Here is a 24080-nt window from a genome sequence, read left to right on the forward strand (position 1 = left end):
CTTCTGAAATGAATTAGCAATAATGTGCTGCTGCATGGAAAAAAGAGATTAAGAGCCTGAATGGGCAGAGAAGGAGAATTTGTCTGTGATGCCAGCAGGGAAACTTGGGAAGACTTATCCTAAAATAGAGCTATAGTTTGTTTCTAGCCACAGTGAAAACTAATTTTCTTCCTTATACAAGCCAGTGACACAGTTTGGGACAGAAAACAATTAACAAAAATCCTAATAATAATGCTATAGTGAGGACAATTTATTGAATTTGGAGCTGGTTGACAAAGTCTAGCTCTCCATCCCAAGGTGAACTGCAACAGTTCAATAGGAACTGCAATAAGAATCATCTTATGAGTGATTACTTATAAAAATTCCTTAATTCCCTTCACAGAATCTGTTGGTGAAATCGATGCAAACAGACACATTCCTTAGGAACCTGGATTCAGAATCTGGTCTGTGTCTCTATTAAATTAATGAACTGTAAATATGAGGAAAACATCCAGCTAATATTATGAACTGTAACAAAACTGTGGCTGAAAACATCTAAAGAATTTTTTTCCCTGGAAATTAATATCAAATGGTATTGAAGAAGAAAATGGTATTGTGGTCAGAAAGGACTTGGAAGGGAATGGTAATTTCTATTCATTCAGGAAATTACAATCATGATATAATTTGTTCAATGCTTCTGTTATACACATAGAGTTTAGGGTTATTAAACAACAAATCCATACAAATACCTAAAACTGAAGGTCTTGTCAGAGCAGACAGGTTATTTTTCATCAACTGTTGTTTAGGTGATTCCTTGCCATTATAAACTGCTGAGCTGAATGCAGCTGTTGAAGGGGTGTGATCTACGGCTGCAGCTGACAAGGAAAAAAACCCAAAGTGTTCACATTAAACATTTCTATGTCAAGATCCTCAGCTGATATAACAAACCAATCATTTCATCATTTACTTACATAGAGCCATTGGGATCTGCTCAAGAGTGAATACAATGCTGAATGAAACAATCCACTTCTGACCTCCCACTCCCAATTAAGTGCCTGGGCAAAATCTGACTCTTCAATTAAATGCATATGTCAGAAGCTGCAACTTCTTTGCATGACCCTGGCTCTTACATAAAGTTTACTCAAGAACCAGGCAAAAGAGACATGTTTAAAATTTACTAAGCCTCCATCCCAATGTTTCTCTAAGATTTTTTGAACTATGCTGCATTAAAAAAAAAAAAAAATAAAGAAAAAAGGGGGAGGCATTCTCAAGCCTAATATGCTTGTAATTAATGTAGCTTTTTTTGTAAAATCTGAGGGAAAAAAAGGCAATCTGTTATCATAAAGAGATTGATGATTTTTTTCTGGAAGGGCACCAGTATTCCAGATCACAACTATTTAACAGACTTCTATCTCACACAGAGAATAAAGAATATAACCACTACAGATGCCCTGCTTAGCTCCCCTGTGTAAAAACCCAGGAAAAACCTGTAATAGTCACAAGACACTAAAGAGCTGTTTTCATTATAAGAAGCTCAGAGGGATCACTCTAGCCTCTGTCATCTATCACATTTCATTTATGTCAAGTTAATAGAAAAGTAAAGGTCAGAAAAAGAATTTTTAATACAAAGAAAGTTACAGATACTAACCATTAGTTTGTTTTTTAATATTAAAGTCACTTTTCTCAGCAGAAGAAAAAATTCACAAGCTTTTAAGCTGATGCCCATATACTGTCTGTTTTGAAAAGGATTCTAGTCATAGCATAAAATAGACTGGATCAGATAAAAACAGCTAAAATTACACTGGATCCTGTAACAGTTGTCATCTGTGACCAGACAAGTGGCAGCTGGAAAAACACTTCAGAAATAAAGGCTTTTTTAAACATTTTGGTTTGGTTCAACTGTGAGTAAACTGCAGAATACCTATTTACTACTTGCTAACCTTTTTTACATAAACGTGACGTGAGAAAATGAACAGCAAGAAGCCTTCAAGGAATAATTGCTTTCTTTGTTTGTAACAGATCTCTAATTCTATTCAACTTGTTTTATTAGGCAATGTGCTCACTTGTTTGTTTGTCTTTGCTTTCATACAAGTACAAGTACCCAAATACACCAAGCACAGAAGAGTTAAGTGAAGTGGAACCCCAGCGTGTTTTCCTTCCAAGAGGTACCTGTTTGCTGAGTCCCAGCTGGAGCACTGGGATTTGCAGGTGGGAGAGGCTCACTGGAGGTGCTTCCTGAGAGGCCTGAGCTTTCTGGAAATTGGAACAAGGTGCTTGAGCAGGTACTGGTTGAAGACTGCCGGCCTCTGAACTCTTAACAAAAAAAAAAAAAAAAAAACACAAAACTTTCTTTATCTTTCTGATAATTTCACACATGAACTGCTTGGAGGCTACAGCACTTGGAATGACAGACCATCTTCAGACATGCCAGGCTCATATTGGGTCAGACAATGGCTTTTACAGCTGCTCCAGCAGTCACCTGGCTTTAGGGAGTCTTTCAAAGGATCTCTCTTAGGCTTTACACAGACACCAGACCCCATAATAGCTAAGCTTGGGTGATGAAAACCAGAGCTCGAGGAAGACAGCTTCATTATCTTACCTGCCCCTTTCCAGCAGATTACAGATCCTTTGGTCAGAGCTCCCTGTGCATTCCTGACCAGATAATACTTTAAGTGTTTCTGTTTCTTGGGCTGAGTGGTCAGTTTAAGATTAATGTGATTTGAGAATTCTGTAAAGTAGCAGAAACCCTTCTTGCCACAGCCAACGCAATTGCCAGAGAAGCCTGATAAAATAAACAATATACATAATCCAGTGAGATAGGTGGGTCACTATTAATAACATTCAAACATGACTCTTTCCAGAGGAAAGGCTGTATTTAGGTTTGGGGTTTTTGGTTGGTTTTTTTTCACAGAGTGAAATTTTTATTACCATTTTCCTCAAAAATGTATTTGCACTTTGTACAGAAAGTGTATTGCACTTCAGATAACAGACTGCAAAAACACAGCCACACATTTAAAAAACAAATAAAATGGGCTGTATTTTTCATTTTCTCCCATAGAAAAATATCACAGTTCCTATTTATTACCTATCTGTGAAAAGTGTCTGACTGAAGAGCTCTGAGTCAATTGCTTAACCCCAGCCATATTCAGCACCACAGTACGTACATACTTCACTTCTCTTTCAGTTTTCCCTGACATATCATTCAATTTCACTGAATTTCACTTCACTCAATTCAATGAAACATGCAATTAAGTCTCAAGAAATTAAGTATATTTAACCTACTATATTTAGATAAATCTAAACATATTGAAGTATCAAGTTCCTACTACAGACACTGTTTTAGAGAGGAGAAACTACTAAAGCATTCCTGGGCTATTAATTTAAAATAGCTTTGTCAAATTATGGCTGAACTGTGTCAGCACTTCACAGCAGTTGAAACTATTTATGATTACAGGAACAAAGTGTCTGCAACTTTATAGACACAACAGAGACACAGTCCTTCCCCGTAAAGCTTTTTGTACTCAGGCTTGATGGGGCATTTCCAGGGATACTGCCATTTCCTCTCATTCTGAGATACACAGCCTGGGCCTCAACAAGGGGCTCATGTGCTGATGTCATTAACATCAGAAATAAAGGGCATTGCTCCCACAGCTGCCTTAAGAGTCTTCTTTCTTTTGTCCATTTTACAAAGTATTTCTTAAGATATTTTCATCTTCATCAGACTAATGCAACTGTCTGAAAATACTTATTATTATTATTATTATTATTATTATTATTATTATTATTATTATTATCATCCTATACTGAGCAATTAAAAGATAATCTTCCCCATGGAAATTTTCTCTCTGTTCCCTACACATGACCTGAAGTATGACCTTTTCTTTAATTTTAATCATATGTAATGTACATTTTTATGTGTAATAACAGGAATTGAGAAGTGTCTATTCAGGGTCTATTCCTCCATCTAAGCATTCCTTTCTATTCAGTGAATTGAAACATGGTAAAATGTATTACACATAAGGTGGACAATACCATTGTCCAAGAAAAAACTGGAATAAAGGATCAATAATATGGTAAATCAAATTAAGAGACATTTATGAAATTTATTATTTCCATCACATATCTCAAACAATTAAATTTACAAACTAATGGTCAATGCTTTTTTCTTTTTGTAAAGTACAAACACTGAAACATAATTCCCTGTAAACACCTGTTGTTTGGTTTTCAACCCGAGCACTTTCATTAGTTTTCAAAAGGTTCAGAAGAATTTATTAAAAACTAAAGTTGATGTGGAGATTGGTCTGGTATCCATGGGAACAAGTGCTAACAACCATTGAATGCTGCCTATTATCTCTCTGATCCTAGTCAGTAGGATGATAAAAGTCATTGTGACTCATAAAATCAGGACAAGTCATGACTCTGCAGAATCCTCTGTGTTATATCAGTCAGCACAAAAGCATCTGTCTAACATCACAGAGCCTTGAGTAGCTGCAATAAAAGCAACAACAAAAGGAAACAAAATTAGAACGGATGTGGCAAAAGCTGTAGAGTTTGCATGCATTTTATGCCGATTAAGAAATCATCAAAAATGCTTTTGCTGGTAAATGAAAACTTCCCATCTATTTAGCAGCACACAGAGCATCACAGCAGCAGCACTGCAATTTTTGCCTGGTGGCCACCTGCAAGATGGAGCATGTTTTCAAATTTACTCTTTGTTTTTTTCCAAAAGTACGCTTTTCCAGGTTTTACCATTTTGCTGGGAGTGTCTTGACAAAGCAACTTGACAAAGCCATATATTGAAGTATTTGTTCAATCCAAGTTGGACAGCAGACAGAAAATCTTGTCATTTGGACTTCAGATTTTCAGATCACTTCTGTAAATTACATCTGCCCAAACCAGATTTAGCAGTAACTTTTACCTGAAAAAAACCTTTTGCCCTTATCACCTATTCTTAACTCTGCAGCATCTACTGGAAAATTAGTTTACACTCTATATAGCATAAGGTGAGGCTCGTAAAGATTAAACAGATCTAAATTGTCCACTTGTTTTGAAAAGCCCTTGGAGGACATTTTAAAAGGTTATTTTTTAATTTTCCTTTAAGTTAAATTGTCAACTTCCACATCTAGTTTCTCCAGCCCTCTGAGTGTGACTCAGTCCTTTCTTGTAAGCTCTTGTCAACATCCTTTTCCATCCATTCCCTCTGACTGACACTCCTTGGTGACAGCCATTGCTTCATTAATGCAGCTCAGCCCTGCAACCACAGATAGAACACAGCATGCTCTTATAGTTCCAGTGCAATAAGATGCTGTTCAGTCATTTCTCATTGCAGGGCTCTGCCACCCCTGCTCAGAGCATTTTATGTGGCAGATTGAGTAACACTGAGAACCCAAACATTTCATCATCCTCCTCTGAATGCCCTGTTCATGCCATGGCCCAAGGCAGCAGCTGACAGAGGGGACAGCTTGTTTCATAAACAAGCTGCATTAAATATTCTTCCATACATTACAGAGAGCACAAAGGTCAGGGGACTTGGGTCAGCCATAAGGTGACCCAATATATCTATGTCATGGGATTGATTTCACAAGAGAATTAGAAATCAATGCCTGGAGTTTAGGGGCTAAAAGCCTTTCACCTTTTGGTCATTGGTTCATACTGAGCTCAGCTCAGTTGTGACTAAAGGCTGTTCCCCTCTGAAGTTTGTTTAATCAGAAGGTGTTTGATTGCATCTGTGATTTGTCATATGCATTTGCTTGAATTTGCTCAGATCACAATAATCAATTGTCCATAATTTAAAAAGCTCTTCCACAGCAGGAACCTTGTGCTCTGAAGAAGGACCTTGGACCAAAAGGTTATGAAACCTGACCTACCTTCTCACTGATAAAATGGTTCCTTTGGATCAACAGTGAGCTTGTGTAGGGATAAAGAGAGGAGTTCAGAATGGAAGGACACCCACTTGATATTTCATAGTAAAATCTTTAATAAAGTAGTAGAAAATTTTCTTCTTCTTTTTATTTTAAATTAGTAATAGGCTTTTAATTAACATTAATATTTTGCTGGACAGTTTGCAGCTTGTTTAAACAAAGAATGATTGTATTTTCAGCTTTTCACCACAAGTATTTCTTCTTTTCAGTTCTACTCATAGAAAAAGGCAGTCAAACACTGACAATGCTTGATGGTTTTCCCACCTACTCAGTACCACTTAATTTGAAGACTGAAGTCCTAAGTTTAAAAAATGAATAAAATCAATATGGTCAGGGCAGAGAGCTCCATTGTATGGCAACTCAGTACTGCTACAAAAGCCCAACAGATCATTGCATATTTATAAGAAGCAGTCACAGTATTTTATACTACAATGTTTTCCTCTTACATACAGCTTACAATGCAAGCAAACTAATCTTTTCCTCTGTCCTTCTGACCTCAGGGTCCTACAGAAAAAAAAGAAAACAACAACATTTCTTGTTTCCTGATAGGAAAGTAGGCAGCTGTTTGGTCTTTTGGAAGATGATAGGTGAATAGCTGCTTTGTTTATAATGAGAGACACCCCTGAATAGCAAGATCTAGGAAAAAAAAAAAACAAAAGAAGAGAAAAACTACTTTGGGGAGTGATACATGTTTGCTGCTTTAATTTGGAAATAATAAATATCTCACTATCACAGATCACTTCCTCCATCTAAGCATTCCTTTAGACTGCAAAGAACCCAAGAAACAGCTTCCTAAAGGCAAAAACCTGCATCTGTTTTGCAAAGCAGTTAAATCTGCGATCTAACATGATTAACAGAATCAGATGAGGAACATGCCTAGAGACATTTTCCTTATCAAAAACATAGTCTTTTCCAGAAACTGCTGAGGTTGTCTTCCTATGGAATAATACATCAACTGTAAAAACTAAAAAACAAAACAACCTCCAACAGAAATGACTTTCAAATCACAAGCACATCTGCCTTGATTCGTGGGACAACTTGGTAGCATTATCAGTAAAATGGCCCATGCCTCAGAGGAATATCAACATTCCCAAATGGGAACAAGATAGAAAGTCAAAATCTGGCCCTGAAATTACTGAGACATTTCCTGCTTTCTTCAGGTCTTTTTGTACAATCCACAGGCAGCTTCACAAACAGATGCAGCAGACCATAAGAAACCAGGAAACTATTGGGTGACTCATTGGTGTCTTCTCTCTTTAGATAAATTCTTTTGAAAAAAGTCAACAGTACTGAGGAACAGCTGCCTTACAAAAATACAGTATATTAAGAGGAAAAACATGAAATTAGGTAAAAAAAAACCAGTGAGGCTGAAGGGTTACAAATGCTGTGTCTGTATCACCAACAAGCCTCACTAAAAGTGTGGGATATATACTCTGACTCATGACAGCTAATTTCAATTCAAAATGAATCCAATTCAATTTCCCTCTAAACTTACAAAGGCTTGAAGGGACCACTTTCCATGCTGTTTCAAAAGGCCAATATGTTTGACAGAACTCAGAATACCAAAAATAAGGCTTCTATGCTGTCTTGAAAAGCAAGACACTTAATTGTTTCCCTTCTTCATTTGGTGTGTTTTCAATTTAAATCTACTGCCAGACAGAGATCACTGTGCTACATTTGGAGATTATTTAGAGCAATGATGGTTCTGGCTTATATCCCACTATGTGTCCAAAACCATCAGACTACTCATGTCTACTTCTAATTTTACTTCCCCTGATTTGACTTGCACTGGGATATGAAAACCTGAATCAAGCAATCATTTCTATCCACAGTATGACCTATTGTACAAAAAATATACTATCTCATGCTAGCATGACATTATTTTTTTATTAAATTATGTATTATGATACATAATTTTTTTCATTAGGTTAGGGATCAGGAACATTATTTTATCTCCACCTTCCAGATGAAGAATTCAGATCTTAAAGCATGTAAGCTCTTTTGTATTTGAGCTTGTTGTAGAACACATAAAAGTCATACTACAGAGTTACTAGAATTCTCTGCAAAAGAATATGGTTAACTGGGGTTTAAGTGTATAACAACAGTCAAAAACAAGCGTTTAAATGGTTTCAGGAAACTAAAATGTATTAAATAAGCAAACTGAGGATGCAAGTAGCATAAAACCCTCCCAATTATGTTCCTGTTGCCTTTTTCTGTTCTTGTTTAGCACGCAATTAACAAATACACTACTTCCTCTCTGCTAACAGCCTAAGGAGCTTAAGCTGTTAATAGTGCTAGCACTGAATGACTTGAGTGGTACAACATTCCTGTCTTTATCTTTAAAATGACAACACGTGGGTGATTTACAACCCTTCTAATTCTTTTACAATCACTGGTCAAATGCACTGTGACCAATCCAACTCTACAAGATCACATAGGAAAAGAAATTACTGTACATAGGATCACATTATGCACCTTCACACTCCACTGTCAACCCAAATGCCTTGGAGAGCTGCTCAAACTGAGATAACAACTGAGCTCATGTCATATCCCTCAGTGTTTGTGAAAGAAACCTCTTAAAATTCTTGGGAAATGTTTCCCTTTTGCTATTCAAAGCTCAGAGTGGTGCACAAATATATGATGCACCATTTTTTTGTGAACTCTGAAAACAATATACACATACCTGAGAGTGTCTGATTGAAAAATGAGTTCCCCCTCCTGTTATTCACCACCTTTCCCAATATAAAAAATATTTCATTTTAGTAACATTAATTTCATTTAAGTAATTCACATGATTGCAGGTTTTCCCTATTTGGCTTGATTTGGATAAAGTTAATGGCAGTCAGAAAGACTATAATAAAAATAGATAGAAGTATCTATTTTTATATCAGAAGAAGGATCTCTTTTTATGTCAGAAATTAAACTTTTAAGTAGATTAAACCAAATAAATTGAAGATTCCTACTAAGAGTATTTTTCAAACACACAGTGTTAATTGATTGCATATATGGGAAAAATTTCAACTTATAATGACTCATATTTATTTATATGATGATAGCAAGAAGTCATTGGTTAGGAACAGAACCCAGGCTATTGTTCAAACACAGTGGAGAATATTATCCCTATCTCAAAGAGGTAAATTGAAATGGTCATTATTTTTTGTGGTCTAAACTATCATTAAACTGTTTATATGTATATAAGAGCCTGAAATTTCCACTTGACAGGCCTACAGTCTGTACACATCTATATTTGGAAAGCTACAACAGACACAGGCAGCAGTTCAACCAGTCCAGTTAAGATGTGCAGTTCCAGCAACTAGGACATGCACCAGCCAAATAATGACTTTAGCCTTGGCCTGATGGACAGAAGGTGATGAAGCATCTCTAATGACGTGGCTCACTCTGCATCTTTCCAAAGCAAACACAGCCAGCTCTGACTTGTTATCTTCTTGTGCATGACCTGTGAGCATCACTGTAGATGTGTAACAGAAATAAGATCTGCTGAACCCAAAACCACAATTAGCTATTAACTGAAGCCACAGAAGAACCCAGTTACTGGAGCCAGACACTCACCCAGCAGGGCATTGCGCCCGTTGTCATCTGGCAGGAATCTTTTATCCACAGCACACACTAACAGGTGATCAGGTAAATTTGGTGACTTTGCACCAACAAGTAAAAATCCGGATGGCACCTCAATATGTTCATTAGAAATTGAAACCAGTCTCAAATCTTTACCAGCCTGGCAGAAACCTAGGAAAAAAAACAATTCAACTTATTTTAAGTTGAAAAGATGTTTTTGTTTCCTGCTCACAGTTGTCTTTGTTAAAGGACTTCCTATATTTTTTATGAAAGCAAAACTCTTACCCACTAAGATCAAGGGCATACTTAAAGAGAATTTTCTTCCCTCAGTTTGGTCAGCCATAAACAAAATGCACAATGAAGTTTCTCTTGGTAATAGTTAGCAACCTACATATTTATGGGACTACTATCATCACTATCATCATAACTTAGGTGAGACATTCAAAAAGGGAGAAAATAGGTCTCAAAATCTGGTGAATTTCACCAGCTTTTCCTGGGTTTTCAAATATTTTTTACACTTAATACACTTTAAGCAGGAAAGAGTGGTGATAAAGCAATAAGAATTATCACACTCATTTTAGTAAATGCTATGCCTGCAAAGTCAGCAATTTAAAGGCTATGTTGCCTAAGAGAATAGAAGTTCTGTCCTTGTGCCAGGCATTCCAACACAAATGCTTATCTGACACTGAACAAAGACCCTGTCAAACAGAAGAGCAACTGAGAGCCATCCAGCCTTATTGGGCAGGTAATGAACACTGACATTTTTAGGATTTTTATATCATATAGATTATCTCATTCTGACAAATTATAGGGGAAATAGCCCAAATTCTACCCTTTTCAGTAGGGCAAAGGCTTCTGACAGCACGGTTGGTATTCTTACCATCAGTAGTGCAACATCCTTCTGGGGGAGGCTTCACCTGGTAAGAAACAGGAGGACTACTTGATTCTGAGCCTTCTTCTTCCTCCTCTTCTTCTTCTTCTTCCTCATTATCTGCTCTGCTGCCTGCTGCAAATTATCATAGCATAAATGACTTGGACACCAGAAAATGCTGGCAACAAATCAGTGAGTGAACAGGGCAACCCAGTTACAGAAAGTATTACAGCAAATTGGATTCTCTTCTCTTGACAATGACTTTACTGTTGCCAACTCTTGATAGTTGTTATTCCTTAAAGCTCCAGCGTCCAGTCATGCTTATGATAGAATGTCTTTCACCAAGAAAATAAAGATGTTAGCTCCTGTGCAAAAGAAGTTCAAAAACATGACTCAACAGCACCTGAGAAAGTAAAACGCCTTAAAGTACAAATAAAAAGAAGCCTCAACGGATTAATTTTTAAATCACATTATTTTAATATAAGTGCACAATTTTTAGGGGACTAGCTTCTAATGCTTGATCCCTTGCTGATCAAAACAGTGTAACTGTATCCTTTGTTTATAATATTAACAGCCAATAAAACCCAAAGTCATTACTTCTTGGCACTTTAGAATGTCCTGGCTACAGTCCAAGTACAGAATTTATTAATTAGGCATTGACCATGTCCTTGGTTTTGTACAGGACAGTGAAAAAACAGTTCCTACTAGAAACTTGCTTCACCACAGATGATGCCATGACAAGAACACCTAATTCTCAGCCCGTCTGTCTCGTACCAGAATCCAGAGCTCCCAGTAATGCACCAACACTCCCTGTACAGTGTCAAGGAAAGGCAGATGCTCAGGAAAATTATTCATTCCAGCCTGTGCTTGGACTGTGCAAGTCCAAGAGGCACTATGGAGGTAGTACTGAATGCTGGAGAGGAATACATGATGTAAGCTTCAATTTTTAGAATGTGTTCGGTGTTTTCAGAGGGCTTTATTGCTGTGTGTTTCACCCCTTCCACTAGAGACTGGCCTCATCTCTCCACCCAAAGGACGATGGCTTTTTCATGAATGATTCAACAACTCCAGCAAAACTGACCATACTGACCAATGGCTCCATCCCCTCTTCTGGCTCAGACACGCTCCTGGCAAACGGGACAAATGGGGCAAGCAGAGGAGAGCAATTAACTGGAGAATGGGGAAGACATTTCCACAGACAGGACTGAGGAACATTTTACATACAAGAGAGACAGTGCACAAGTACTAAGTGAACCCAGTGGGGTTTGTCTTAGGCTTGTAGCCTTCTAGGGGTGTGTAGGGACATGCCTGCAGCAAACACAGCAAGAGCTTCCACTGGCAAAACTGGGTCATGAAGGGCTGCAGGTACTTGAAGACCAGCAGGAAGCTGAATAGCTGCTTGCACTTGGGCAAGTAAAAGAGCAATTAGGCACTGAAATTACACTGTTGATTCAGGTTTTAGTCTTGAAACAGAAAAACAGTGAAGCAGAGCAGTCATCCTCCAAAGCCCAGTGACAACCAGACATAATCTCTTTGCTTCAATTGGCTTTGGGTCAGGTACTAAGAATCTCACAGGATATCATCAAGGATTTCTCTTTTCTTTCCTATGACCCTCCTCAGAATATCCTTTTATTTTATTGACAAAATATTGCACAGTCATCTAGAAAACTACTATAGGATAAATGAGAGCTACAGAGGAGAAAGTAAATCTGGAGTCTAAAGATTTATCTGTCAAGGTCCTTAAGATTTACAGTCCAATCTAGAAGAGGATTTGAAGGGTACGTTTACTTTTGAACTCTGAACATTAAGCTCCAGTTGTGTGGTGCACATAACTAAGAACAGAACACTAAACACAACTATTTTAAGGGCATGGTCTAAAGACAAAGATGCTGCAATTGAATGAAGGGAAGAATGAAACTCTTCTTCTATGCTATTTAAGTAAAGGGTAAGTCATGTGTTATTACATAACCTTGACTAATATCCAAATGCAATGCAAAAGGGCTGAATCCCTTCCTTCCTTCCTTCCTTCCTTCCTTCCTTCCTTCCTTCCTTCCTTCCTTCCTTCCTTCCTTCCTTCCTCCCTCCCTCCCTCCCTTTGTGCCAGCTCTGACACTTAATGGAGCCTTTCCTGAGCCATCCCAGCTTGCTAACCAGCAAAAAATCCAAATAAGGAAAAAAATGTGACCAATTTCCTCTTTTCTTTTTGCTGGGTTTATGTATTAAATTAGCACAATGGAAGATCCAAAAGATGGCAAAAGTCATGAAAAGGAAGGAAATGGGAATGTATGGATAGATGAAGAGAACAGAACAGGATATGTTTTATTTCCCTTTTGGATAGAGGTAAACTGTGAGGTTTGTTAACCATAACAGCTGATTTAAGAAAGAAATGGAAAATGGAAGTGGAGACTAAGAAATAAGAGAGCTACAGCATTTTCAGTTCAAAAGGGGAAAGAGTAAAAGAGAAAGCACTCAAGCATGAGCTGCTGCCACCTGTAAAGGGTTTCATTGGCATTACACAAGCCCCCTAGGATGTCTCTCTGATTCAGGAGCCTCCTGGCCCTCAGAGCATAGGGATTCATGTAGCTAGAAGTGGAAGATTCAATTTCTGACGAGGCTGCAGTATGTAAGAGCAGCCTGAAGACCTCTTCCACCTGAGGAACAACCTAGGAGGCACTCCATTATAGGTCACTTCAGAGTTCCCCTTGTCTGAAACTTTCATGAAAGGAATGCTCTCTGCCAGGCTGTTATGAGACTTTTAATTACACTTCAATTCTGTTTCCATTAACTACAACGAACACAGAATCAGCCCCTCAAGGTTTGCAAAGTTCTTTGAAAGTCTTGAAAGAAAGAAAGAAACTACAGAAGTGTGAAATTGTACTTTTGTTCCTGAACAATGCATCTGCTCCTGTACTATCTTTCCCAACTGATGTCATAATCAATTTTGTGACATCACAGCTACCATGGAACTTTATTAAATTCTTAGGGAAGGGTTTGATAGAAGGAACATTTTGTGCGGGGAATAAACAGCAAATATATTTAAACAATTATTGTATATTCATTATTTTGTCCTATATTAGCAAAAAAAAAAAAGAAGAAAAGAGGAACTTACTGATGTGCAAGCAGATTTTTTTTCAAGAAATATTCGCAGCTGTCACTGTGAGGCAATAGCAAAGACTTTAATCTGTGCAAAATACTTTTATCTGTTACCACTCCTTGGCCTGATTTTGCGTGTGTGTGTGTGTTACTGTGGACCTTTCTGCATTTCTCAATAACAGCAGCAAAGTATGACAGGGAAAGTAGGTGTGGACAAAAGACATGAAATTCCACCCTCTTGACAGAAATTACTAAATAATCAAATTATTAAACACAGCCTTACACTACCATGCCAGTGTTATGCACACACCAGAAAACTCCCTGGAAACCATGAGACCAATACAAGTAACAGACACCAAACTGCACCATGAGTTTGTTTAGCAGATCCATACAGTTCATTTAAACTGCATTACTGAGAAAGCAGCCTTCTGTAAACACACATACAAATTCAGTGAGAAATCCTGTTTGTTAAATATCAACTTGTGCAGGGTTTGTGAGAGTACACATCCTAAATTTTACCTTTGTAACCATAGAATAACTACAAATATTATGCCTGAAGTAATTATAAACCATCTCAAAAGCTAAAAAATATTTCTGTTGTATTTATGCACATTGAAAATCAGTCTTAGCATACGTGTTTTACAAATCTATTATGGGTTTTCTACCATTTACTGCGTGACTTTGACCAGTATATAATAAATTATAGGATAACAGATTTCCAAATCTCCAAAGACTTCTCACAAATGTAATGGAACAATTCCTAGAACTTCAATTTACGTGTATAGATGAATCTGAGCAAGTGGTTTAATTTTGTCAAAATAAAAGACAGTGCATTTTGTATTTTTAATCCAATTCTAATGCATATATATTTGCAGATCATAAAAAAATCCAAATAAAAACTTATGCTTATCCATATTATGATTTAAAATGCGTATACTGGGCCATGGCTGAGTAAATAGCAGAATTGCCTTTGACAGAAATAGAAATTCCATTTTTTCCTACCTTCCAGTGATGATAGTTGCTGTTCAGCTTCCAAATACAACTGAGAAAAGATTGGTCTGGGAACTAAGTTGTTTGAGCGGAGAGAGGCCTCGATGGAATTATGCAACACTTCTTCAAACCGTGTTGTCTTGAGCTGGCCAGCGTAAGAATTTCCCATCTTCTCCAAAAACAAACAAACAAAAAAAAAAAAGGCAAAAGAGACAGGAAGAGAAAAAAAAAAAGAAAGAAAGATATTACAATTTAAGCACTCAGAACTCCATCACTGCATGCTGATGCCAGGGCTCAACATTTCTCATGAAAGAGAAATGCTCCATTGTCCACAAAGAAAGGCAAAGAACACTGACTGCAGCAGTCACTGAGCAGATCCTGCTGGTAAATTACAGGAAGTTATCTAAAAGTAACAGCTTTCTCTAATTCAGCAGAAAGGCAGCAAGCTTTGGCACCTTCTTGAAAAAGTGACTAGAAATCTGATTCAAGTAATTCCTTGATTTATATAGCAATTGAGGAGAGGTACTTTCAATAGTCATCAGTCTATTGTTAAACAGCCTTTCTATTTCAAGCGATTTGAGCAGAATAAATGATCTGGGCAATAGCACAGTTTTGTGTACTTTTCTTTGCATGGTCCATCATGGCTGAACCTGGCTAAAGCAGTTCAACATTTCTTTCAGAGGTGCTGTCTCATAAATAATGTAACATTGCTGTAACCCACAGAGGGTGAAATATAACTTTTACTTTTCACCCTAAACTTTTACTTTTCACCCTTTACAAGGAAGTATTTTTCCTTGTAAAACACAGCCCTTTTTTGCTTTGTTTTTTATTAATGAAACAGTATCCATCCACATGCATTGATATTGCATTCACTTATTTATTAGGAGTTTACTTTTAGTGAAACCATGTAATTTATTCAATCTGTCACTGAGCAGGCAGTCTATTCCAGCTGAATATTCCATGGAATTAACTGACACCTACTTTCTACAGGGAACACAATGAACTGGTGTAACCAAAAGCCATGTCAGCTTTCTTTCCCTATTACAAAGTAGCTCTTGCCCTGGGCCCCATGTCCTTTCCCTCCTCAAGTAACTGTGAATAGAAAGCATGAAACGCTTCCTGTTTGTGGCAGTAATTCCTAAACCCTGAACAGCCCCTCCTCAGCCCTGGATGCTGCTTGGGAAATTCCCCTGTTGAGAAGCATCCCATAGGAATCAGTCAAGCAAAAGGAAAACCACTGTGAAACCACATACTGCTTGTCATGGGAAAAGGGCTTTGAAGGGAACAACATACAAACTTGTTGATTTGGATAACCTTCTATGACTTTGTAAAGCATATTTTACATATATAATCATATTTTAATGAACTTGTTTGTATCATGTTAATACTGTATAGAGAGTATAGCTAGTACTACATGATATAAAATTGCTATAATAGATATATACAGTACTAACAGAACCATAATGAGAACAATAAAACAATGGAGGCAGTATTGAAGAAAATTATTAAACTAAAAGAAGGCACTACCAACAAAATATCCATGTATATACACAAAATCAGAGGAGCTGCACTGAACAGTACTGATGTATCCATTTAGTAAGGGGCTAAAAGGAAGTACTAATATATCCATTTAGTAAGGGGCAAAAAGGAAGATGCAAAGCCTATTAAAGATGTTCACTGCTAGTATGGAAATCAGGCTGCATCTTCTCCTCCAACACAGAAAGCTTCTCACAGTTCCCATCCCACACTGGTAGGAACCCTTTGGATCCTTTTGAGTATTGCTTCCCCCTACACCAAAGGCAGCTGAAGAGAATGAGAAAAGCCTAACATCAGAAATGTCCTTAACAAGCTTTATCAAAGGTATATGCACGAAACCCCAGGTCAGCTCTGAAATTAATTATATCCAATGCTGAATGCTTGCTCAGGATTTACAGAGCCCACAAGTGGTCAGAAGAGAAATCTTGTACTTAATCCTGAGGATGGCAGAAACCAGCATCTTATCAATGTGATGTTACAGATAAGGAATCAGTTAAGATTATATTATTTGTGAAAGAGGCAGGTTTTGGAATTCTTTGCAACACAAGCATGTTTGTTTGCTTTTTAGGCAGCTTATTTAATTTTGTGAATGGGTTGTTAAAAAGAAACAAAAATACACTTTCTGGATTTGTAAGATCTCATGTGTTTGTGTGATCTTAAATCATAGTGTAAACACAATCATATACCCAGCAACCTATTTTGGAAGATGTGATAAATATTTTTTAGCCATTTTTTGTCATCAAACACACACCACTGGAACCAGAAAATGGGCATTACAGGAGCTTTTTTTCCAGCACTAGTCTCTGCTGTTCAGAGCCCCACTGACTCTCAACTACAAAAGAAATTACTTCTCCAAAGCAAGCAAGGGAGAAACCATTTCACACTTGCTATAAGACAGTTGTCATCCCCTCTTTTCTTTAGAGCTGCTCAGACTGTGGTATCTGAATTGACAATTGCTGACTCCATGGCATCAGGAAGCAAAAACTGAGTCCTGTGTCCCTGCTTCAACGACCTCAGCACTGATTTATGTTTCTCTTGGGTACAACTGGGTGCCATAGGCTAAACTTGCAAATGCTTGTGAAAGTCCAAGCCATGCACATAGATGGTCTACTAAAAAATCCCCATACACTGACACAGAAGGATGGCCCTCAACCCCATCTACTGATAAATCAAAGGGCATCTCCCTGTCACATGGTCAGTTTCCATGGAGAGCATGCAGAGGAAAATACTTGCCAATATAAGGAGGAGAAAAAAAGGCAAAGAGCTGGACCAGGAAGAGCCTCATAAAAGCATGATAAAAAGACAAAAAACACTCTGATCCACTAGGGAGTCTAAGAAAACATTGCAGGCACAAATGAAACAGGTCAGAACAATGCCTTAGAAATCCATGGATAATGCTGGCAAAGAGAGATGCTAAGTCCAGGCATCTAAAAATGTGAGCTAAAGTTTGTTAGTCACTTAAAGAAGCATCTCAAATTCCAAATAAAGAACTACCAGCATTTCAGTGGTAAGCAGGGACTGTGTAATTAAAAAAATGGGGACCTTCTTAAGGGTGAATGTCTGTCACGGTTAGAATCAACTTCAAGTTCAACTGCAGTTGAACTAGTCAGGGCTTAAGAAAACCTGCTATGAGCCTGCCCTCCCGTGCTGTGATTTCAGGAAGGAGTTCCCTCAGCCAGGAGAGCCATGACAATGACTGGCCACAGCAAGAGAGGGCGATGGCCAGGAGCAGGAGGACATTCAGGGCCAGCACCCAGATCACACAGGGAGATCTTGTGCACAGTGGAACAGACAGCAGCACTTCACTGACTTTTTGCCGTGAGAAGCGCCAGTGTTTTGTGAAGACTGAAGGTCTAGCACAGCAATTCTGGACAAAATTAATCCTACACCTAGGACAGACTGAGTATCCTAACGAATGCTATGGACTTTAGAGCATGGCAAGTAATCCAAGGCTTTTAACAACTCCCATTGAAACAGACTGATAAATGAAGCCTGCCCTCAGCAGAAACTGAGGAAACTAAAGAGTATATGTGGGCTGTGTTATGTTGACTTAAAAAAATAATCAGGGTAATTAAGCTGGAAATTAGGAAATTAATCTGGTTGATTACTAAGAAATTCAGCCTTAGATACAAGTTACAAATTGTTACAGGTGGGAATGATTCATATTAAGTTGCAAGATTTTTGCATTATGCAACATAATTTATACTGCTACTTTACTATATTAATCCTTTCATTATTGCTTTTTAGCAGTGAATTTTTTCCAAATTTCAGCAGCCAGCCTTCATTCTTTTGAAACAGTTTAACAGAGTAATTTCTATTGTATCATTTCTAAGAGGAGAATAGCAAGATGCTCTCATGCTCTCCAATAGAATTTGCTATCACTATGGCAAAAGGCAGTTTTTTGCTTGCATAGAAAGAAAGGATTTGTTTGCATGGACATGGGATTTAGGTATCTAAAAGGCTATCTATCAATTTTTTTCTGCGAGGAGGGAGAAAGCGTTGTTTACCGCAGATTAACAATTTGTTAACAGAATAGGACCAAAACAGTTCTGTGATCCTTTTACCCTTTGGATATAATTATATTTATCGAGTAACACCTAAAATCCATTAATATTTGTAAAGATCAGTAAAGTCTCTACTGATGTATTAAAAACATCAGTCTAAGAAAAAAGAAATCTTAGGGTAGGGACACGTATATAAATATGACTATAAGAAGAAAAATAAATTTGGAGACAGCACAAAACTGATTCTCTTCAATGGTAGCAATACATCCTGCAAAATCCTCCTCGTGGATTCAGTCCAGCCATGAAACATCACAATTTACTCCTTTATTTTCATGAAGCTATCTGTAATTACAGTGTTATCTCTAGCTTTGGATTTGGAAGGATAAATTATTTTTAATCTCCTATATTAATGTCTATATTAATGTCACGTGTAGAAGTGATACTGTGTGGTATTTATTTCCCACAGGTTACATAAAATCTATTCCCACAGGATATATAAAATTCTTGATTCAGGAGAACTAAAAGATTTTCAGCCCCCACAAGACACAATAAAGTATTGTTATGTCTTTACTACTAGTCTCAAAATAAGGTTACTCCATCCAAAATGCCCTTCAGGAACAGTCACTGGTCCATTGTGACTCCTGAAGTGTGTCTGGGAACTACTGAAGAGAGGGAGTACAAGCACCAGAGTTATGCCATGACATTACAACAGAAAATCGATTTCTGGCACACAGAAATAAAATATCTCCTTCAATTGTTTCATTTAGTAATACAGCTGCAGACCATGTGGGCAAAGAGAAATTAAAAATTATTCTTCCAGAAATCAACCTAGTTGTTCATGGACCACAAAATTATCACTTGTAGAAGTAATTTACAAAGCTTTTTCTCTGTCAGTACAAAACCACCTAAAAGCATTGTAAAGAGGTGGATTATTGCCAATTTCTGAGAAAAATGCTAGTTTCTGGAAGTCAAATCTGTTTCCTCACTATTCTGCCAGACTGACTTGGCAGTAAGAGAGAGGGGAAAAAAAGGGCTCATAAGATTGATGTTTATAATATAACACTGGAGCGTGGGAACCATCACCTCATTTGAGATTACTTCCAGACCAACATTTTACAAAATTATTTTCACCAAAATCTTCAAGAAAGGTTTGATTTTTGTCTGTTAGTCTTACCCTGAAAGAGAAATTTTCAAGCTTCAAAAGATGCTAAGAAATGAAATTACAATTCTTTCCTGAGCCAAACTCTAGCAATATCAACAAGAATAAAATCAGTAGTCACTTATGGATCTGTTGATTGAAATCCACTTCTTCAGGGAAGTAATTTATTCCTCAGCAGTAAAACTGTCAGATGAATGAGAAGTCTCTAGTCATTCCGTGTTTCATATATGACAAAAGTTTGGCAGTTCAGTAGACCCCATTTGGCCTATTACATTTTAAATGCAACATAAAACCTTTAAATAAAACCACTGTTACCTTTGCCAGAAATTCTAGCTCATTCTCTGTTACCAGATCTTAGAACTTCCATATGTCTTGTGGACTTATATAAGAAATGTTATCTAAACACCAGTCCAGATTAAACTTAATGGTTTCCAAAAAATTTGGATAGAAGCTCATGATGAAACACAGAGACTCTGACTGAGGTTGATGACAGGTCACAGAGAACTTAATCCTACCACCTTTACACAGCCAAGAACAATTCTGCTGCTGCTTCCATAAAACAAATATACTGTAACAGGACTAGTCAATCTCTCTACCCCTTCTGTTCACCTTCTGTTTGCTTTTAATTTTTATCTGAGTTCTTCTTTGATTTTGAAAATCAGGCTGACTGCAGACAGGGATTTTCTCCCGCATCAACAATGAGATGATTTCCTCCCCTGACTCATGTTTCCAAGCAACAGGATGTTGGAACAAGAGCACAGATTGAAAGGTGTCAAGCCCTTTTTTTTTTTTGGCAACTCTAGATTCCAAGCCACATTCCTTATATTAACCACTGAAATCAGTTCTCTCACTCACTGCACAAGTAAATAACTGGGAAATGTCTTTATTCTCAGGAGATTGTTGCAGAGATTAATACAGACACTTTTGCAATGAAATTCAATACAGGAAAATTCCCCCACCTACTGAAAAATCAAGTCCATTTCCTAACTATAAAAAAGGATGAAAACAAACTTGGACAAATCAGTGTTAAACCACCTTAATAAAACAGTATAAAAAAGCTACTGCTTTCTTTTTTCTTCAGGCAGGAAGTAAATAAATTTTGTTAATGGATCATTCTTATTATGGATTTATTTCACATCCATTTTGGCCATAGTAAAGACAGCTTTAAAAAAAAGTGTTTTCTTATTTTTTTTGCTGAAATTTTTCAACTGCAAATCCAATAAGCATTACTTCTGAGTGTTCATTTTTTCAATTTAATTACTATAATTCATGCAGGGAACATATGAATGAAATTAAATGAATAATTTCTATAGAAAAAGGAAAAAATAATTTCCTGATATGTCTGGAAAAAAAAACAACAAAAACCAGAACAAAACAACAAAAAAAACTTTTCATACAAATTCAACTTTACATTGAACAACAACAACAAAAAAAAAGCCTGACGAAATCCAGAGCAATCTAAGTTGTCATAAACTCATTTAAATATACAGCTATGCTAGGGGACCTGGACTAAGGTATGTTGGCAATTTAATGACAAGGAATCCAAGCTGGGACAGCCTACACTGTAGTTTTCTGGGGAAACAGAAAACTCCAATTGCAATCAGATTCCTGTAATTAATTAAGGATGAAAGACTATTTTGGTTTTAACACAAAGTTTGGTTTTCCTTTATGGTGACAGAAAACTTAAGCTTCCTTCACCCTAGTAACTCTTATGCCTACTCTCAAACCAGAGTTGATTTTTTTCTGAGACATTTAAAGTACTGTTTTGTGCTAAAATGACACTTTATTTTAAAGAGAAGGAAAAATGCTGAAGTTCAAATTGCTCATAACAGAAATCCTTTGTTAAAAGCTATATATTGGATTTCTCTTCAAGTTTTAAAAAAATCATAATCATAAGCACTATTGGGACTGATGCCTGATAAAAATCTGTATCTGCAAAAAGAATTCAGAAGAAATCTTAGACTTTTTAAAAGTGACTTAGCATCTATTATTAATCTATTTTAATTTCCACTGGAAGTCTATTTTAGATATAATGATGACACTGGTTTTCATTTATTTGCTTCTTGTTTTAGCATGAACCTTCTTTTCAAAGACTTGTCATTCCTTTATATCCTGACAACTGGGCCAAGGAGCCACTTGATAAAAATAAATGTGAGCTGGGTGAGTCCAGTGTTGTATTAATAATGCAGACTGAGCCTAATACATGATATGGCAATAAATATATTAAGGCAGTGGCACTTCATCCTGTAAATGCTTTCACATTCCTCTCTGCAAGAAACAATGTATTCTGATACAGATTTCCTTGATTTTCCTACAGGATTTCGTAAACTCTGCAGGTGTCACTGGAGAGAAAATCCCTTATCAGAGCTTCCAGTATAGTGCAGCTGATTTGCTTTACTATTTCTCCAGCACAGAACCCTGATCCTGTGGCTGGTCAGACAGCACTGCCTTGGCTCCCATTTGCCTTTTTTTGCATTGCTTTGATCAGCTCCTGGCTTTGGATGAAAGCAATTCTTTCAGAGGCCACCTTCAAACTCTCTTAAAAAAAAAAAAAAAAAAAAAAAAAAGAAAAAAAATAATTACATACATAAAACCAATTGAGCTTGTTAAGCAGCAGGAAGAAATCAAGCAGAGGAAGGAGAAAGGGAGGGATGGAGGTGCCACAAATCAGGGCTAGGAAGCAATGATCAAAGTGGTGACTGGGAAATTAGTAAAAATTATCTCCAAGTTGTACAGGTCTGGGGCATTGCAAAGGCTCTCTCACTATTACCTAAGGAGACACAACTCCCTCTCCAAGACCTGTCTCAGACATCTCCTCCAGTGCTTGGAGAAGAGCCACTTGAGATCTCAGAGTAAAGCAGTAGGGAGCAGATTGGCAAGTCAGGAGAGAGATAATCTTGAAATGCATATTTTCTGAAGAAAATTCTAGGAAACCAATACTACTCTTTCTTCTGGTTACTGGTACTATAGAGTGTTTCCAAGAATCTTTTCCAAGTCCAAAAGGAGTATACAAAGAGTAAAGCTGTACTGATTGTACTGGTTAGCTTTTTGAGCCATCCTCAAAACCAGACTTTTGCTTTTCCTTCCCCCTAGCCTCCAGACTCATTCCTACCCCCACCCCTCCAGGCTCATCCCTGCAAGCAGTGCAGCAGCCACATGCACACAGAGATACCAGAAACGACAGCTTAAACACACTTTGGAGCTGTCTGCCAGGGCAGCAGAGGCAGAGCCAGTGCCTGTGGCAGTTCTCTAAGGATGCACACACAGTGCCCAGGTTCAGAGGCTCCACCTCATTCACAGCAAATGGCCTCACTGCTTGAAGAGAGCTTCACTGATTTCTAATAGCAGAGCACACTCTACTGTATCTAGGTCATATTTTCCATCTAATGAACAAAGAGTGGACACAAATACAATGAGAGTGGTTTAAAATGTACCTCACCATCTGTGGATAGCAAATACATCTGTAGATGAGTGTATCACATTACAAATAGCTCTGAATCTCAAGGTTTACTCAATCAGGAGATTGATTGCACAAGTATTATATGTTGAAAATGCATTAAATAAGAAACATTTGCAAACAAAATATGCAATCCAAAGCATTAATCAAATATCTTTAGTTAAAAGTATCAGTAGAATCCTCAAATTTAACTCATTTAAGAAAGTGAACTTAGCAGTTTTATATATGAGTTGTCTACTCATATATAAAGGATATATATGATATATATACTTTATATATATAATATATATAAATATATATATTTATATTATATATATATATTATATATATAATATGTATATATATTATATAATATATATATTTTGAGGGTTTAAAAATTCAAGTTGTCTGAACTTTTAGTATTTCAAAGTTTTCCTAAGAGGAAATCACTCAAACCAAGAACAGCAAACAAGAGACAAAAAATGCAGACAAATTAATATAGTTAAAGCATTATTATTAGCTGTAAAATGTCTCACGAATATTATATTTGAACAGTAACCACTATAAGATGGTATATGTTATGATATATTAATATTTTTATTAAACAGTAACAGTATTTCTCAGCATGGAAATATACAATAGAAAATATACTGTACCGTACTGAAAGCGTGTGCTCCTCAGCAACTTCCGGTAAATGACTCCTGAAGTTTCATGTCCTGACTGCAGTGCTGAATACCTTACATCTATACTAACTGCCAGTGATTAGGATTTGTGGAGTTTTCTTTTTTGTTTCATTTAGGAGAGTGCTGCTTGGCAAACTGGTGAGCACACTTAAGGCTCCTGAGTCAGCACAGTGCACAACTGAACAACTCAGTCGGGTCACCATGACACAAACACTCTCCTGTCACAGTAGAGCACAAGAAGATTTCAAAGCTATCTCTTCTGCAATTGTGGCAAAAACTAAGTAATGAGACCACAATATACCCTGGCAAGCTGTTCTCTAATTTGTGTACTG

At 37.1% G+C, this 24080-nt stretch overlaps 1 protein-coding gene across 3 annotated transcripts in view; it reads right to left on the reverse strand.

Annotated features, from left to right (window-relative positions):
* GREB1 (growth regulating estrogen receptor binding 1) overlaps positions 1 to 24080 on the reverse strand; it is an 87581-nt gene that overhangs the window by 40316 nt on the left and 23185 nt on the right. Inside the window, exons 1-7 of one of the 3 annotated variants that reach the window (XM_071440708.1) lie at positions 23722 to 23853; positions 14443 to 14599; positions 10357 to 10482; positions 9471 to 9647; positions 2579 to 2761; positions 2149 to 2292; positions 729 to 854 (exon numbers count right to left, since the gene is read on the reverse strand). In XM_071440708.1, the coding sequence (XP_071296809.1) occupies positions 729 to 854; positions 2149 to 2292; positions 2579 to 2761; positions 9471 to 9647; positions 10357 to 10482; positions 14443 to 14599 (913 nt within the window). In that variant the 5' untranslated portion in view covers positions 23722 to 23853. Of the gene's footprint in view, positions 1 to 728; positions 855 to 2148; positions 2293 to 2578; positions 2762 to 9470; positions 9648 to 10356; positions 10483 to 14442; positions 14600 to 23721; positions 23854 to 24080 lie in introns of those variants that run through there. The other 2 variants (XM_071440717.1, XM_071440699.1) reach the window with 2 other exon arrangements.

The sequence above is a fragment of the Agelaius tricolor genome, unplaced genomic scaffold (assembly GCF_023055355.1).
Source record: "Agelaius tricolor isolate 1412-34295 unplaced genomic scaffold, bAgeTri1.0.p SCAF_1, whole genome shotgun sequence".
NCBI classification, from domain to species: Eukaryota; Metazoa; Chordata; class Aves; order Passeriformes; family Icteridae; genus Agelaius; species Agelaius tricolor.